Raw genomic sequence first — 18,379 nt, 5'->3', positions numbered from 1 at the left:
TAACAGCACAAATAGATGTAAATGGGTACAATATAATTGCGATTACAGAGACATGGCTGTAGGGTGACCAAGGCTGGGAACTGAATATCCAAGGATACTCGATATTTAGGACACACAGGCAAAAAGGAAAAAGAGGTGGTGGTGTTAGTTAAGGATGAAATCAGTGCAATAGTGAGAGAGGATATTGGCTCAGAAAATTTAGATGTAGAATCAGTCTGGGTGGCGCTAAGAAGCAGCAAGAGGTGGAAAACATTAGTGGGAGTTGTCCATAGGTCGCCAAACAGTAGTGATAAGGTAGGGGACTGCATTAAACAGGAAATTAGAGATGCATATAACAAGGGTGCTACAGTAATTATGGGTGACTTTAATCTACATATAGACTGGACAAACCAAATTAGCAATAATACTGTGGTGGATGAATTCCTAGAGTATGCACGAGATGGTTTTTTAGACCAGTATGTTGAGAAGCTGACTAGGGAGCAGGCTATCCCAGATTTGGTATTATGCAATGAGAAGGGGTTCATTAATAATCTTGTTGTACAGGGTCCTTTAGGGAACAGTGACCATAACATGACAGAATTCTTCATTTGGGTGGAAAGTGAAGTAGTTCAATTTGAAACTAGGGTCCTAAATCCAATCAAAGGAAACTACAAAGGTATGAGATGTGAGTTGGCTAAGATAGATTGGGGAACTTCATTAAAGGGCATGACAGTGCATAGGCAATGGCAAATATTTAAGGAACAAATGTATGCATTGCAACAGTTAGACATTCCATTCTGGCACCAAAAACACAACAGGAAAAGTAGCCTAACCATGGCTAACAAAAGAAATTAAGGATAGTATTTGATCCAAAGAGGAGTCATATAAAGTTGCTAGAAAAAGTAGCAAGCCTGAGGATTGGGAACAGTTTAGAATTCAGCAAAGGAGTACCAAGAGATTGATTAAAAGGGAAAAGGTAGAGTATGAGAGTAAACATGCAAGGAACATAAAAGTGGATTGTAAAAGCTTCTATAAGCATGTAAAAAGAAGAGGAAGACACAAATAACTTCCTAGAATACTAAGAAACCAAGGGTCTAGTGAGAAGGAGGAATTGAAGGAAATTAGTATTACTAAAACAATAGTGCTGGAGAAATTAATGGGACTGAAAGCTGATAAATCCCCAGGGCCTGACAATCTACATCCCACGGTACCAAAGGAGGTGGTTATGGAAATAGTGGATGCATTGGTTGTTTTCTTCCAAAATTCTGTAGATTCTGGAACAGTCCCAACAGATTGGAGGGTGGCAAATGTAACTCCACTGTTTAAGAAAGGAGGGAGGGAGAAAACAGCAAATTACAGACCAGTTAGCCTAACATCTGTAGTAGGGAAAATGCTAGAGTCTATTACAAAGGATGTGATAGCAGGACACTTAGAAAAAATCAATGGGATTAGACAAAGTCAACAAGGGTTTATGAAAGGGAAATCATGTTTGACAAACATACTGAAGTTTTTTGAGGATGTAACTAGCAGAATAGATAAGGGAGTACCAGTGGATGTGGTGTATTTGGATTTTCAGAAAGATTTTGATAAAGTCCCACATAAGAGGTTAGTGTGTAAAATTAAAGCACGTGGGATTGGGAGTAATATATTGGCATGGATTGAGAATTGGTTGGCAGACATGAAAGAGTAGGAATAAATGGATCTTTTTGGAGTGGCAGGTGGTGACTAGTGGGGTACACCAGGGATCAGTGCTTGGGCCCCAACTGCTCACAATATATATCAATGTTTTGGATGAGGGAACCAAATGTAATATTTCCAAGTTTGCTGACGACACCAAAGTTGGTGGGAATGTGAGCGGTGAGGAGGGTGTTAAGGGGCTTCATGGCAATTTAGACAGATTGAGTGAGTGGGCTAATACATGGCCGTGTAGTATAACGTGGATAAGTGTGAAATTATCCACTTAGATGGGAAAAATAGAATGGCAGAGTATTATTTAAATGGTGATAGATTGGGAAGTGTTGATGTACAAAGGGACCTGGGTGTCTTTGTACACTAATCACTGAAAGTAAGCATGCAAGTGCAGCAAGCAATTAGGAAGGCAAATGGTATGTTGGCTTTCATTGTGAGAGGACTGGAGTACAGGAGCAAGGATGTCTTACAGGGCCTTGGTGAGACCACACATGGAGTATTGTGTGCGGTTTTGGTCCCCTTACCTGAGAAAGAATATACTTGCCATGGAGAAAGGGCAGCGAAGGTTCACCAGACTGATTCCTGGGATGGCAGGATTGTCGTACGAGGAGAGATTGGGCCGTCTAGGCTTAAATTCACTGGAGTTTAGAAGAATAAGAGGGGGTCTCATTGAAACATATAAAATTCTGACAGGGATGGACAGACTGGCTGCAGGGAAGATGTTTCCTCTGGCTGGGGGTCTAGAACAAGGGATCAGTGTCTCAGGATATGGGGTGGACCATTTAGAACTGAGATGAGGAGAAACTTCTTCATTCAGAGGGTGGTGAACCTGTGGAATTCTCTACCATAGAAAACTGTGGAGGCCAAGTCACTGAATATATTTAAGAGGGAAATAGATAGATTTATGGACTCTAAAGGCGTCAAGAGGTATGGGGAGAGAGCGGAAGTACAGCGTTGAGGTAGGGGTTCAGCTATGGTCATATTGAACAGTGGAACAGGCTCAAAGGGCCGAATGATCTACCCCTGCTCCTATTTTCTATGTTCCTATGTTTCTAAGGGCTTAGTCAAAGATCTTGTTTTTAAGGAGGATCCTGAAGGGGGGAAAAGAGGTGGGAAGGTGAGGGCATTCCAGAGAATAGGGCCTTGATGATTGAAAGCATAGTAGCTACTGATAGGGTCAAGAGTTGGGGAATACCATCAGAGGCCAGTGGAATGGAGAGTTCAGGGGGAGGCTGTAAGGTTGAAGGATGTTATAGCAATAGGGAGCAGAATTGGTGATGGAGGGATTTAAACACAAGGACAAAATATTTTAAATTTACGAAGCTGGGAACTGGAATCCAATGTGGGTCAATGGGCGCAATGGTGTTGGGACTTAGGAACAAAGGAGCAGGATTATGCCATTTGGCCCCTCAAGCCTGCTCGGCCATTTAACTTCATCATGACTGATCTTCTACCTCAATGCTATCTTCTCGAATTATCCCCATATCCCTTGATGTCATTGGTATCTAGAAATAAGAAATCTAGAAGTCAGCAAATGAGCAGTAGAGTGTTGGGATGAGCTGCAGTTTATGGAGAATGGTGGGGTGGATCAGAACAAAGGGGCATAACCTTAAAATTAGAGGTAGAGCCATTCAAGGATAATGCAAAACACAAAAGCTAGCGGAAATTCAGAACTTTCACAAAAAGCTATTGAGGCTGGGGATCAATTGAAAAATTCAAAACTCAGATTGATAGATTTTTGTAAGAAAGGGGTACTAAGAGTTACAGACCCAAGGTGGGTAAATTGAGCTTAATATATAGAAATTAGCCACAATCTAATTGAATGACAGAACAGGCTCAAGGGACTGAATGGCCTCTTCCTATTCCTATGTTCATATGTTCCTCTTTTCCATTTCTTCAGCTTCTTATTCATGCTCTCCTTGTAGGAGTCTCTCTGTGGTTCCAATATAATGGAATGCCGAGAACTGCACAAAATGCTCCAATTGTGGCCTAATCAAAGGCTTGTACAAATCCAACTTTACCTCCTTGCTTTTCTATGAAGTATTTGATGTATAACTCCTGAACATTATTTGCCTTTTTATGGTCATTTTTATCTGCACTCCCACCTTTAAAGATTCCTCTATTTGCTCCCATAGATCTCTGTTGCTACATTCGATTAATAATTTTACCCCAGGTAGACTCTCTGACACGGTTCTTTATTCCTGAATGCACTACCTCACAATTTCCTGCTTTAAACTGCATCTGCCCCCTAAATGCCCACTCTGCCTGTATCCTCCTGCATTCTTCCTCACCATTTTCCATGCTTACAGTCTGATGGCACAGTAGACTTTAGTAACATTCCCCTTGTGCCAATGTGCATCTTGTTTATATCAATGGAAAATGAGAAAAGTATGAGCATAGACCCCTGGGGCTCACTATTACCCATAACTTGCAACTACCCACTTCTCCCAACCAAGTCAAGGCTGGTATCTAACTTCCTCTCAGCTGCATGGGTGCAGGGCTGTGCAGCAGTCTAGCATCTACTGCATAGGAGATAAACAGATCCCACACAAGAAGCGGTCTCTTTGAGGTGTGTGCGTGTGAAGCTGTGCGCCAATCTGTAAGTCCCCACGCAGTGCAATGAACAGGTCGTGCACAGCTTAAAAAGAGTTGGAGGGAATATTGCTGGTATTTGATTTGACCCAATGGCCTGAACTTCGTGCTTGTTGGGCACATGAAATTGGCGGGCAGGGGAGCGGATGTAGAATCTGTTCCCAGGCGAGATCGCGTTGTCCACACAATTTCACACTGGGTGGCCAATTAAGGCCTGCCCAGCGTGCAGCACATTCACGGGTACGCCAGAAGTAGCAGGCAGGGACGAGAATGAGTCAGGCACCGCGTCCAATGGGGACCCATCTGGGGCTTTAAAAACTCTCTAGGCAGTACCCTGAAGGCTGCCAGGGTTTTTTGGGGAAGGCTGTGAGAGCGTTCTTCACAGGATCAAAGAAGAAATATCTGCAGCGCCAATGGTCTTAGCACCCAGCGGGCACAGACGGCGGGAGGGCAAGTCCGGTGGGCACTCTATCCCCCATTTCACAGATGAGAGCCTGGGCATCCTCAGAGGAAGTCAGTGCCAGGCGTAATGTCCTCATGCCCAGGGATGGGCAGTGGCGGTCGCCCAGGTCAGTGTGCACAACACGGTGCGCTGAGCGTGGATACATTGCCACAAAAGGTTCAACGATCTTCTGCATTTGGCAAGGATGAGTACAGAGATGGCATGGAAATGCGTGGAGATGTGTATTTGGGCGGTCACCCTCAGGGGTGTAAGAATGTGTGTGCCAAGGTGCACTGAAGCCTGTGCTGGCCAAGGCTGGGAGATCTGACCACTTGGCCCGAGTGCATTGAAGGGTGAGGTGTGCCACTCTGCCATGCCCCACAACCTGGTTCTCAGGAGGGTGGTCTAGGCTGGAATGGTGCTGCGGGGAGAGGGAGCACGAACGATGAAATCTGTTCTTCCCTTTCAGAAGAGAAGCCATAATGTGATGGAGCCCAATCTCCTGGTACTCAGCTGCGATGAGATGGACACCCTAGTGCTAGAATGCCACTGCGGAGCTCATTCCACCAGACATGGTGAGGTAGGGGTCTCTGAGGAAGGTAAGAATGCACAGATGCAGAGTTACGGGGAGAGAAAAAATCGTGGGGTCTTCTTAGTTGAAATGGTGATGTCAAAGCACAAGTGCCCATCAATCCTCCAATCAAGACAGCACCATGCTGCAGTTCTCCATTGTCTCATCAGCCCACCCAGCATGCACATTGACTATGTGATAATCGAATGTACTGACATGTTCCCTTCTTCCTGCAGATGCTCCATCTGCAAGAGGCTCCCAGGACCCTGAGGACCTCCTTTAACACCAGAAGAGGACACATTCACACCCTTTCTCTGAACCAGGCAACAGCGCAGTGACCACCACATCCGTGGGCTTAAGTTTGTTGGCTCCCATGGTGGTGCAAGTGGGGAAGATATGGTCCATTCACATGAGGATCTGGGGGAGGCAGGGAGTGCCCTAGGCGCCGGGAGTCAGGGGACTGCTGGAGACCAGGACCGTGCTGAATCCAAGGGAGATGATGAGCCTCCGAAATGGCCAAGGCGGCAAATGCTGGATGTCCAGTGGGAGGCACGTGAAGATGTGGCTGAGATTCTTGAGGGTTGCGTGCCAAGGAGAAGTCCATACGGAGTGTGAGCACTGCGTTGACCCTCAGCACCAAGCGCACAGCCTCCTCCATTGAGAGAGTGGCGACTCTCATGGAGAGACTGCTCCAGGAACAGAATCGGGGGTTTCTGGGGCTGCACTCGGACCTGCAAGCCCTCACACCAGCTGTGATCTCAGGTGCCAGTGTGAGATGGATGAGATACCTAGTAACTCTGCTGGGTGCCCGTCCATCAATGGTGAGCAGGGAGGCGCAATTGAACATCACACTGGCAGATGAGCTGAATGTCATCACTGAGGGCTCCTCTCAGGGCACTCAGGAGAAGGGCAGCAGCTCCTCTGCCCCTCTGCCAGTGACCGTCACATCTGGTGAGGCTGCGGCGACTGAGGAGTGCCCAGTCATGGCACTGGACGCACTCTTCCAGGTGGAGTCCGCTCAGGCAGAGGATGACCGCCAAGGTCATCGGTGTCGAAACGACAGCAGAGCCAGCAGGCTGCCTCCACTGCCACTGCCAGTGAGCAGAGGGGTGGAGTGCTACACCGAGGCGCAACATCCGGAAACCTAAGTTTAAGGCACCTTGAGCACAACATGAGCGTCCCACAGATGATCTTATTTCCATTCATATTTCAAAACTCTCTCGATGGTGTTATCATTAACACCAGAAATGTTATGCTTGTTTCTTCGAATATAACATAAACATTGATTTTGATTTTGTTGTAATAGCCTGAATATGTGTGATGGTTCTTATAGATGCAGGGGGCGGCAGGGGTTTGAAGTTTATTGCATAGACTGGGGTTCGAATTTGGGGTCCTGGGCTTGTGCATCACAAATGTCTTGTACGGAGGTAGCGCCCTTGGCATAAGCTGGAATCGATGCCATGGCAGCCTAGCTGTAGGTGCACACTATCCAGGCCTCCTCATGACCATGCCTCCCTGAAGATTCCTGACATCTGCCTCCATGTCCTCACTCTGTGCTTCCCCGGGCTCCTCATCACTCATCAGTAGATTCATCCTCCACGATATCTGGAGCTGCCTCATGATCCTCATCCTCCGCTGGGTCCCTCTTTGCCAAAGCCAGATTGTACAGAGCACAGCAGGCAATGCATATAAGCGACATGCGCTCTGGAGAATAGTGCAGTGCTCCCCCTGATTGGTCCAGGCATTTGAACTGCATCTTCAGCAGCCCAATGGTCCTCTCAACCACTGCCCTTGTGGAGGCATGACTCCTGTTGTACCTCTCCTCCGCCTCTGTTCTTGGGTGCTGGAGTGGGGTCATGATCCACCTTTTCCATGGATAGCCCGTGTCACCCAGCCAGTCATCCAAACGGGCAGGAGTGACGGACAGCCTTGGCACCTGGAAATGTTGCAGGATGTAAGCGTCATGTGAGTTGCCAGGGTAATGGGCACAGACTTGCAAGATCTGTGTCTTGTGGTCGCAGACAATCTGAACGCTCATTGAGTGGAAACTCTTTCGAGTTATCAACAGTCACAGATTGCAACTCTTTCGAGTACAATCACAGTTCTTGGTTTCCGGGAGCGGGACATGAACCCACAACCCTCTGATTCAAAGGCGAGGGTGCTATGAACTGAGCCACAGCTGACACCTGGAACCCCTTTCTGTTTACAAAGGCTCCCAACTCACCCACAGGGAGCTTGATGGCCTCATTGTTACTCACAATAAGAGGTTATGGTGGAAGAATTATTCCAGGCTGGTCTTTTGGTTCAAGCTGGTTTATTTTCAAGACAACTCCTCAGTGTTACTGACTTCCAAGTAGCTTCCACACAAAGTGTTCCAGCTGTATCTTTTTGTTCTATTTAGATGGGATAATCAATGCCCATCACCTGTTTAACTAGCAATTGTCTTTAATAAGGTGATTGCCATGCAGTGTGATTATTTATACATTGACACACGTGTGTAGTCGATGGCACCCTGGATGCGGGGGAAGCTAGCAATCGCTGCGAAGCCCCTGGCTCACTCAGCCTGGCTTGCTTCACCCACCCGGTAATGGATTAATGCCATCACCTGTCCAAAGAGAGCGTCAGTAACAAGCTTGATGCAACTGTGGACAGCTGATTGGGACACACCACACAGATCCCCCACTGACCCCTGGAAAGAACCGGAGACGTAGAAGTTGAGGGCATTGTGACCTTCAGAGCCACTGGCATGGGGTGTCCACCAATACAGTTGGAGGCAATCTCCAGCCCAATCATCTGACATGTGGTGGTGACTCTCCCTAGAGAGGTGGAGCCTCCTTCGACACTGGACCTCTGACATGTTGAGGTAGTTGGATCGCTGCCTGTACACTCTGGCTGCACGGTAGTGGCATTTCCTGCAGACCCTTCCACCTTGCACTCCCTGTTGGCCCTGCACCCCATGTGCCTGCGTCTCTCCTCCCACAGGTCACTCCGTTGGACGCTGCCTGTGGTCAGCTGGCAGCCTCTCTCTCCTGGCCCTCTCTTCCTCCTCAGAGGAGGTCCCAGCAGCTGAGTATACAATCCCCATGATCTGAAATGCACAAGGCACTACCTCATGCATCTAAGGGTGCAATTTGCTGCAATCTTCAGACAAAGATGGCAAGCAAAAGTATTTTGAAAGAAAACTATCCACACAGGGAATGCACCAGAAATGACAGAGAAACATCTCAAATCGCATAAATCTCACTGCAAAATACTTAACCTAAAGAGACAGAGCCTTTGCTCTGGAGCCTTTGATCCCGCCCAAGGATAACAACTTGAGGAAAACGTGTTGGCTGCCTGCCCGTGTTGCTCGTGTGATGACCGCAAAATCACACAGGCAACGTAGAATTCCTTTCAATTGGTAAATTAATGGCCTTAATTGGCCCTTTAACAGTCAGCGGGTGTGCTTCCGACTCCCACGCAGGCCCGCAATGGCTTCGGGATGCTCGCCCAATGTCTCCTTGCACGATTTCACGCCAGTCCAGGTCAGGCACAAGCCAGTTTTCTTCATGTAAAACCCTGACACATATGTCTTTATAAACCCCCAGCTGAAACTACTGAAGGCTTCGAAGCAAATCCAAAACCAAATTATCCCAGAGAGAACCTTAGATTCTTTCTCTGAAGTCTGTGGACTCACGTGGAGGTACAGATCAACAGGCATAAGCTGGTATTGGGGTACACTATCTCAGCTTCTGTCCCATGTTGGGAATACAGTTCCACACTGGCTGTGTCATGTTGGGGATACATTTCCACACTGGCTGTGTGATGTTGGGGATACAGTTCCACACTGGATGTGTCATGTTGGGGATACAGTTCCACACTGGCTGTGTGATGTTGGGGATATAGTTCCACACTGGCTGTGTGATGTTGGGGATATAGTTCCACACTGGCTGTGTGATGTTGGGGATATAGTTCCACACTGGCTGTGTGATGTTGGGGATATAGTTCCACATTGGCTGTGTGATGTTGGGGATATAGTTCCACATTGGCTGTGTCATGTTGGGGATACAGTTCCACATTGGCTGTGTCATGTTGGGGATACAGTTCCACATTGGCTGTGTCATGTTGGGGATACAGTTCCACATTGGCTGTGTCATGTTGGGGATACAGTTCCACACTGGCTGTGTGATGTTCGGGTACAGTTTCACAGGTGCTGACTCATGTTGCGATAGAGTTTCTTATACACTGACTCATCACAGTATCTTTATAGTGCAGAAGGAGGCTATTTAGCCCATCAATTCTGCACTGGCTCTCTGAAAGAGCATTCTACCTAGTCCTGCTCCCCTGCCTTATCCCCATAACCGTGCACATTCTCTCTTTTCAGGTAGCAATCCAATTCCTATTTGAATATCTTGAGAGAACATTCCTCCACCACCCTTTCAGGAAGTTCATTCCAGACTCAAACCACTCTGAGTGAAAAGAAAATTCCTCCCATCGCATTTACTCCTTTTGCCAATTATTTTGAATCTGTGCCCTCTAGTTCTTGATGCTCCCTTGAGTGGGAACAGTTTCTCACTATTTACCCCGTCCATACCCCTCAGGATCTTGAATACCTCTATCAAATCTCCTCTCAGCCTTCTTTTCTCCAAGGAAAACAGTCCCAACCTCTCCAATCTATCCTCATAGCTACAGTCCTTCATCCTGGGAATCATTCTTGTGAATCTCCTCTATACTCTCTCCAATGCCTTCACATCCTTCTTCAAGTATGGTGCCCAGAATTGGACGCAGTACTCCAGATGAGGCCTAACTAGTGTCTTACACAAGTTCAACATGACCTCCTAACTGTTGTACTCAATGCCCCTATTAATAAAACCTAAGATACTATATGCTTTATTAACTGCTCTCTCAACATGCCCTGCCATCTTCAATGACTTACGTACATATACACCAAGGTCCCTCTGTTCCTGCACGTCCTTAAGAGTTTCTCCATTTATTTTATACTGTTTCTCCACATTCTTCCTGCCAAAATAAATCATCTAAATTCTCACGTTAAACTTCATCTGCCATTTATCTTCCCAATCCACCAACATGTCTATGTCCTTTTGAAGTTCAAGACTATCCTCATCACAGTTGACAACATTTCCAATCTTTGTATCATCTGCAAATTTTCAAATCATGCCCTGAACACCACAGTCTAGGTCATTAATATACATCAGGAAGAGCAAGGGTTCCAACACTGACCCCTGAGGAACTCCACTACAAACCTTCCTCAAATCTGAAAAACAACCATTTATCACTACTCTCTGTTTCATGTCACTCAGCCAACTTTTTTATCCAAGTGCCTACTTTCCTTTTTATTCCATGAACTAGAACTTTGCTCACAAGTTTGTTATGCGGCACTGTATCAAACGCCTTTTGAAAATCCATATACACCACATTAACAGAATTGCCCTTATCAATCTTCTCTGTTACCTCCTCAAAAAGCTCCAGCAGGTTAGTTAAATATGATTTCCCTTAATGAATCCATGCTGGCTTTCCTTAATTATCCTGCACTTGTCTAAGTGACTTTTAATTTTGTCCAGAACAATAGTTTCCAGAAGCTTCCTTATCACTTAGGTCAAACTGACTGGCCTGTAGATTCCAGCTTTATCCTTGCACCCCTTTTTGAACAAGGGTGTAACATTCACAATTCTCCAGTCCTCCGGCATCACCTCTGCATCTAAGGAAGACTGGGAGATTATCAGTAGTGCAATTTCCACTCTCATTTCCCTCAGCACCCATGAATGCATATCATCCGGTTCTGGTGCCTTGTCTATTTTAAGTAAAGATAGCCTTTCTAAAACCTCCTCTTTCTCAATTGTAAATTCTTCTCCTGTACCAGTTACCTCCTCTCTCACCTCAACCTGGGTAGCATCTTCTTCCTTTGTAAAGATAGATGCAAAGTACTCATTTAATACCTCTGCTACTCTCCTGCCTCCACATGCAAGTCCCCTTTTTTATCCCTAATTGGCCCTACTCTTTCTTTTACCACCCTTTTATTATTTATATGCTTATAGAAGACTTTGGGATGCCCTTTTATGTTAGCTGCTGATGTCAGGGTTCAGTCATAGTGGTCTATACTGGGATAATGTCCCACATTCTTTATCCAGCCTCTCACCCAAGCGGCTTTATTGAGCATGTAAATCTGGACAGCTCGGAAGATCACACTCCATCCTCATCCTAACCTCCAACACCCCAGTGTTCACAAAGGTTAACCTTCTACTAGAGGTCATTCAATGATAGTTAGGAGGAAGAGAGCCGAGACTGGGACTAAGCATAGAATCTCCACACCTGCCTGGTCAGCCTACTTAGCATAGATCTAGGTTTGCACTGGACTCTTTGCAATCTGTTTGATTTGGTAATACACAATGCAGGGCATTTTACCCCAGAATTTTAGGATAGTCTCTAAGCAACGGAGAGGTACCAGAGATGAGGGACATTGGTATGTGGAGAAACTGGAGAAGCTGGGATTGTCTTCCTTAGAACAGAAGAGGTTAATCATACAATCATAGAATGGTTGCAGCACAGAAGAGGGCCATTTGGCCCATCATGTCAATGCTAGTTCTCTCAAGAACAACTCACCTACTCCCACTCCTCCACTCTATCCCTGCAACCCTACAATTTTTTTTCTCTTCAGCTGTTTATCCAATTCCCTTCTGAAAGCCATGATTGAATCTGCCTCCGCCATACTCTCAGGAAGTGCATTCCAGATCCTAACCACTTGCTGTGCAAAAAAGATTTTCCTCATGTCGCCATTGCTTCTTTGGCCAATTACCTTAAATTTGTGCTCTCTGGTTCTCGATCTTTCCACCAATGGGACAGTTTTTCACTATCTACTCTGTCCAGACCCCTCATGATTTTGAATACCTCTATCAAATCTCCTCTCAACCTTCTCTTCTCCAAGGAGAACAGCCCCAACTTCTCCAATCTATCCTCGTAACTCAAGTCCTTCATCCCTGGACCCATTCTCGTGAATCTTTTCTGCAGGCTCTACAGAGGCTTCAAATTCTTCCTAAAGTGTGGTGTCCAGAACTGTTCCCAATACTCCAGTTGGAGCCAAACCAGTATTACATAGAGGTTTATCATAACTTCCTTGCTTTTGTACTCTGTGTCTCTATGAATTAAACCCAAGATCTCAAATGAATATTTAACCCACTTTCCCAGCCTGCCCGAATGATTTGTGCTCAGATATCTCCAGGTCCTGCAAGGGGATTTGGTGTTCAAAATTATGAAGGGTCCTGATAAATTATGAAAAACTGGTCCCACTGGCTGGAGAGTCAGTAACCAGAGGATATAGATCTAAGCTAGTTGACATAAAAACAGGTGGCAAATGAGGAGATTTTTTTTCATGCAGTGAGTTATGATCTGGCCTACCTTACGCAGACAGATGGAAGCAGTGTCAATAATAACATTACAAAATGGAATTGGAAACATCCCTGCAAAGAAAACATTTGCAAGACTATGGGGAGTGGACTGACTGAATAGTTCTTTCAAAGAGTTAGTACAGGCATGATGGGCTGAATGGCCTCCTACTGTGCTATAGGATACTGTGAAGAGCATATGTTGCTCACTGCTCCTTGTGTAGGACCAGTTGGAGAGTACAGCCATGGGTAAACTCACCATTTCATCCAAGTTTTTGAAATCACACAGCTCCTTCTGTGGTTTGGGTTTTGGAGGGATGATCTCCGATGGTAAGTCCATCTCCTCACGGATCTCTTCCTCAATCTCTTCCTCCATCTGGATTAAGACTGGAGCCAACATTCCAAACTTGGAGGCCCTCCTCGCCACCTCCAGCAGACACAACACAAAGTTCTTCTCGTTTTTCCTCAGGACCAGATCCTCTGTCTCAAACATCAGCACGTCTGCAATGGGAACAAATTCTACAGTCAGATCCAGCAGGCCAAAGAACTCGGGAAACAAGCATGGGCAAGGATACATTTATATAGTGCCTTCCATGATCTCCGGCCTAAAGCACTTTGCAGGCAATGAAGAAATCTTTGAAGTCCAATCACTGTAGAAAACAGGGCTGCCAATTTGTGCACAGCAAGATCCCACAAACTTTAGTGAGATAATTCACCAGAAAGTCTGTTGTATTGATGTTGGTTAGGAATAAATATTGTCCAGGATATGGAGGTGAACTCCCCTGCTCTTCTTCAAAATAGTGCCGTGGGATCTTCTATGACTATCTGAGAGGTAGGCAGGGCCTCAGTTTAAAATCTCATCTGACGGTACCTCCGATTGTGCAGTACTCCCTCAGTACTGCACCAATTGTCAGGCTTCGTGCTCAAGTCTCTAGAATGGAATTTGAACGTACGGCTTTCTGATTCAGTGAGAATCAGTGAGACTGCAGCTGATAAACATACTGTAAAATCTCTTCAAGAACCTGGACTATCCAGATCTTTTGAAAGCTGTAAAGGAAAATCAATGCACTGGGGATTAGTCAATCATTGCCTAAGCTATGGGTTGATGTTGCAGCTCCCCCTTGTGTTGGCCTGTAGAACTGTTATCTATAGGTGAGATTTGTTTTTTCAGATGAAAGCTGTATGAAAACAAAGGGGATGTATTAGTTACCAATATACCAATTTTAGCTACTTTAGAGAAGCCTAGACTAGGGAGTGAATTAAATTTAGGTTTATAAGATAATTGAAGGAAATAGATTCTGTTTGAGTTGGTTGAAGGTTGGGTGTTGGGAGAAGAGGGGTTAAGGGGAGAGGGTGGGATTGGCAGGAGGGAGGGTAAAGATTAAAAACAAAAAACTACTGCGGATGCTGGAAATCCAAAACAAAAACAGAATTACCTGTCTGGCAGCATCGGCGGAGAAGAAAAGAGTTGACGTTTCGAGTCCTCGTGACCCTTCAACAGAATCCTTGAGGTGGTGGGAGGTGAGTGGGGATGGGGAGCACTCCTACTCCTCCTGATCGACACAGTGTTATAAAAATCATTAGCTATGGGAGCCAAAGCTCCTGTCTTCATTTCACTGCTGGATTTCCTGCAGGAACCTGAGTTAAATTTGATGATGACGCGTCTTGGCTCTCCAGAATGGGACACTCAGGTCACTCGCTACCCACTGACATAAAAATGGCAGCAGGCGCATGTGCACCAGGCTTTGATTGCATTTCATATTTTTTGCATTTAACCTTTGACCTCCTTATGGGGGGAGGGGGAGGGGAGGAGCATGGTTACAAGGAATGACAAGAGCAAAAAGTCTGTTTGCATTTCAGTTGGTGCAGGTAGTGATACAAATATGAAGTTTGTAAGATTTTTATGTTTTGGAACTGTTTCTTTAACTTAGGGTAAATTGGAGAAATTCAAGGGACCATCAGACCTGTTCCGAATTCTGCCCAACAACAAGCTTGGTTGTTAAAAGTTAAAGGGCTGGGGTGTGTGGGGGGTGGGGGGAGGCGTGGGTCAGCAGTTCCATTTGTCTTACTGGGAAGAAAGCATGAGATATTCACACCTGTAAGCAATGACCAGGGCAGCTCTGCTGCCAGTGGATAGGCTGTTAGTCTGCAAGTCACAGGGACGTGTTAGATATGTCAAGTTTTGTAAACAGTTATGCTTTAAACTGTTTAGTTAATTCCAAGATAGAATGGAGTTGGGGGTTTAAAGGATAGCTAATTAGCATTTCTACCTAGATACAAGAGTCATGTGATTCATGCTGCCATGGAATTGGGCTTTGGGGAAATAGTCCAGAGCTAGCCATGGTAATATCGGGTTACAGGGCTTTTTTTAAAGATATTCCTGAACTGAACAGACAGGTAAGTCTGCAAGAATCTGAGAGAGAGAGAGAGAGAGAGAGAGCAGAAAGATAGAGGCAGCTAGTCCTGCATCTTAAACAGACAAAATACCTGATGGTCACCATACGAAATGGGGATGGGAGCACATGCTCAGATTGAAGAGACCGAGTTCATGAACTTAACTGTGGCTGGAAGATTCACCCAGCTTGGCTAAAGGGAACAATCTCCAATTTGACCTCACCATGAAAGTCTGTTCTGGGATTAGTAGTTACCTGGCCGGGAAAGGAAAAAGCAAGCAAGCCACTGGCAGCTGAGATTAGCTTTGGACTGGTTCCTGGAGAGTGAAGTGCCCACTTAAGGGACAGAATCACAAAAAGTTAGTATGCAGACAGAGCAAGTGATTAGCAAGGCAAATGCAATATTGACATTTATTGTAAGAGGAATGGAATATAAAGGTAGGGAGGTTTTACTGCAGCTGTACAGGGCCTTGGTGAGACCACATCTGGGATACTGTGTACAGTTTTGGTCTCCTTATTTAAAAAAGGATATAATTGCTTTAGAAGCATTTCAGGGAAGGTTCACTCAACTCATTCCTGGGATGAAGGGCTTATCTTATAAAGAAAGGTTGAACAGGTTGGCTGTATACCCATTAGGATTTATAAGAATGAGAGGCAATCTTACTGAAACACATAAGATCCTGAGGGGACTTGATAGGGTGGATACCAGGTGAATGTTTCCTCTTATGGGCTAGAACAAGGGAAGACAGTTTAAAAATTAGAGGTCTCCCATTTAAGATGGAGATGAGGAGAATTTTTTCTCTCAGAGGATCGTTGGTCTGTGGAATTCTCTTGCCCGATCTTATTGAATGGCGGAGCAGGCTGGAAGGGCCAAACAGCTTACCCCTGCTCCTAAGTCCTTTGTTCCTATGACATAGTAAAGTATAACTGTGGAGGGGGCGTTTTCTGTCATTTTAAGAGTTAAATGGGGGACCTTTTCTGTAGTTTAGAGCATAAGGTACTTATTGAAATAGTGTTTAGAGAATGTTGCTTTTAGTTTGTTACTGTAAAAGTCTTAAAACTTGAAATCTTGGGTGGAATTTTACAGCTCTGTCTCAGCAGGGGCAGGGCTGGAAAACGCATTCAAAAGCCCATTGACTTCGATGGGACCGGAAGATCCCGATGGTGGGCGGGGCCATAAAATCCCACCCCTTGTTGTGTTTTCCTTCCAGTCGGCCACTGGAAATTGAAATATCTTTCTAAAAGCTATCGGTTTCTACAGTAGACAGAGTTTAGCTGTGTCGAGCAACCCAATGGCAGGAGTGTGGGGGAAGGGTGGTTGGAGATAATACAATGACACCTCCAGGAATATATCCAACTAGAATTGGTAAACTTAAGACAGGGAAGAAAACGAGCACAAAGGTGAAAATAACTTCATGGGAGTGTGAAACTTTAAAGCTTCTTCCTAATTTCCCTGTGCCAATTCCCCAAGGCAGTGGAACTTTATATGGCTCAGTGACCTTTTGCAATCCATCCCAATAACTTAACTGTGGCCTTGATCGAGGCATTCAAGATCCTGAGGGGTATGGACAGGGTAAATAATGAGAAACTGTTCCCACTCAAGAGAGCATCAAGAACTAGAGGGGCACAGATTCAAAATAATTGGCAAAAGGAGTAAAAGTGATGTGAGGGTGGTTGGAGTCTGGAGAGGCAGGTTTGATCAAATTGCTATCCGACAAGAAAGAATGTGCAAGGTTACAGGGATAAGGCAGGGGAGTGGGACAAGGTAGAATGCTCTTTCAGAGGGCCAGTGCAGACTCAAAGGGCTGAATGGTCTTCTTCTCCACTGTAAGGGTTCTGTGATTTTTGTTCAGGTTTTCTGGCTGTGGGATTCTCCTCAGGCTGTGATTTAGTGCCATTTCCTTGTTCTGCAGCCAAGGCGAGGGTATTATTCAATGTCAGGGTCATAACACCAGTCTGCCCATAGGCAGGGAAGGGCCTCATTAAACTGAAACTATTTCTCAGAACATCTGGTTCTAAACTTTTCCCGTTTCTTGTGGGGTAGAAAGCAGCCTCTACCAGGTCAACGTCCACAATGTTAAGATGGAAATCAGGCACACACTACCAGTGCAAAACCACTCCATCGCCCTCTGCTACAGCATTCCCAAAAGTGGGCCTTCGAGCAAGACACTAGCTGTATTATGACAATACCATAAAATGAATGCCTCAAGGTGATCCAGGGAAACCACAGGATCCTGACCCATTACTTTACAACACCACCTTGCCCACAAGAGTGGAATCACAGGTTTCAAATTTCCCCCAGGGGGATGAAGGTGATCTCCACGGTAACTTTGGCAGAGAATCGTCAGGAACCCACAAGGATTGGCCACTGACTTTGATTTTCCCAAGGCTTTTGACACTCTTCCAACTAAAGTTACAGTGGGACATTTCAGGGAATTTCTATACCACTGTTCTAAAGAAAGACTTGTATTTATATAGCACCTTTCACAAACTCAGCATGTCCCAAAGCGATTTACAGCCAATTAAATGCATTTGAAGTGTAGGCATTATTATACTGTTGGAAACGCAGCAACTAATTTGCACACAGCAAGATCCCACAAACAGCAGTGAGATAATGACCAGACAAAATGTTTTAGTGATTGAGGAATAGATATCGGCCAAGATACTAGGAAGAATCCTTTGCTCTTTCTCGTAATTCTGTGGAGTGTTGATTGCTATTGGTGTCACCAGTTCTTGTGCATATTTATACCAGAAACAAGCAATCCCGTTCATGACTGTCTAGATTATCATAAATGATTGAGCTTTATCTGTTGACAGCCCATCTCAGTTATCCTCTGTTGTGTGGCAAACGAGCTGTTTTCTAATCTCTGGTAACATAGAAGCACCAGACACTGAAACTGCTGTTGAAGGACTTGAATTTCGAAAGAAGAAGATTACAAACTTTATTAATTAACCCACGTTTTAGAATTCCGTTCACACATTACAGCGCTTACATAAACTCATGTACCTAGAGTCACAAACTTTCACTTCTCCTGCTACCCACTCCTCTCCTTTGATCTTTCTGGGATCCACTCCACAAGGCTGGTTATTGACCTCAGTGTTGTAAATTTTATATCACTATATATGCAGAGATAACATTAGTTTCTATGTGTGCAACAGGTTTGATTCACAATGCCTTAAAATGTCTACTCCATGTTTTAGCTCTGGTTTCCAGCTCTTCCTCAGCTTTGTTTATTTTTCTCTGAGTCCATGCCCAGGTTTAATCAATCAAGCAAAGTGAGCATCAATATTAAACAGACTCACATAATCAAATGCAGAAGAGTTGAACCATTGA

The 18,379-nt window shown here is 45.2% G+C and overlaps 1 protein-coding gene across 1 annotated transcript in view; it reads right to left on the bottom strand.

Moving 5' to 3' along the window:
- Positions 1–18,379, bottom strand: part of gas2l2 (growth arrest specific 2 like 2) — an 83,512-nt gene that overhangs the window by 40,469 nt on the left and 24,664 nt on the right. The window contains exon 2 of the mRNA XM_078548699.1: positions 12,912–13,153. Within this exon, the coding sequence (XP_078404825.1) occupies positions 12,912–13,153 (242 nt within the window). The remainder of the gene's footprint in view (positions 1–12,911; positions 13,154–18,379) is intronic.

This window comes from Cetorhinus maximus, chromosome 9, assembly GCF_964194155.1.
Source record: "Cetorhinus maximus chromosome 9, sCetMax3.hap1.1, whole genome shotgun sequence".
In the NCBI taxonomy this organism is placed as follows: domain Eukaryota; kingdom Metazoa; phylum Chordata; class Chondrichthyes; order Lamniformes; family Cetorhinidae; genus Cetorhinus; species Cetorhinus maximus.
The sequence above is the reverse complement of the archived record's forward strand: the minus strand, read 5'-3'. Positions and strand labels throughout refer to the sequence as shown.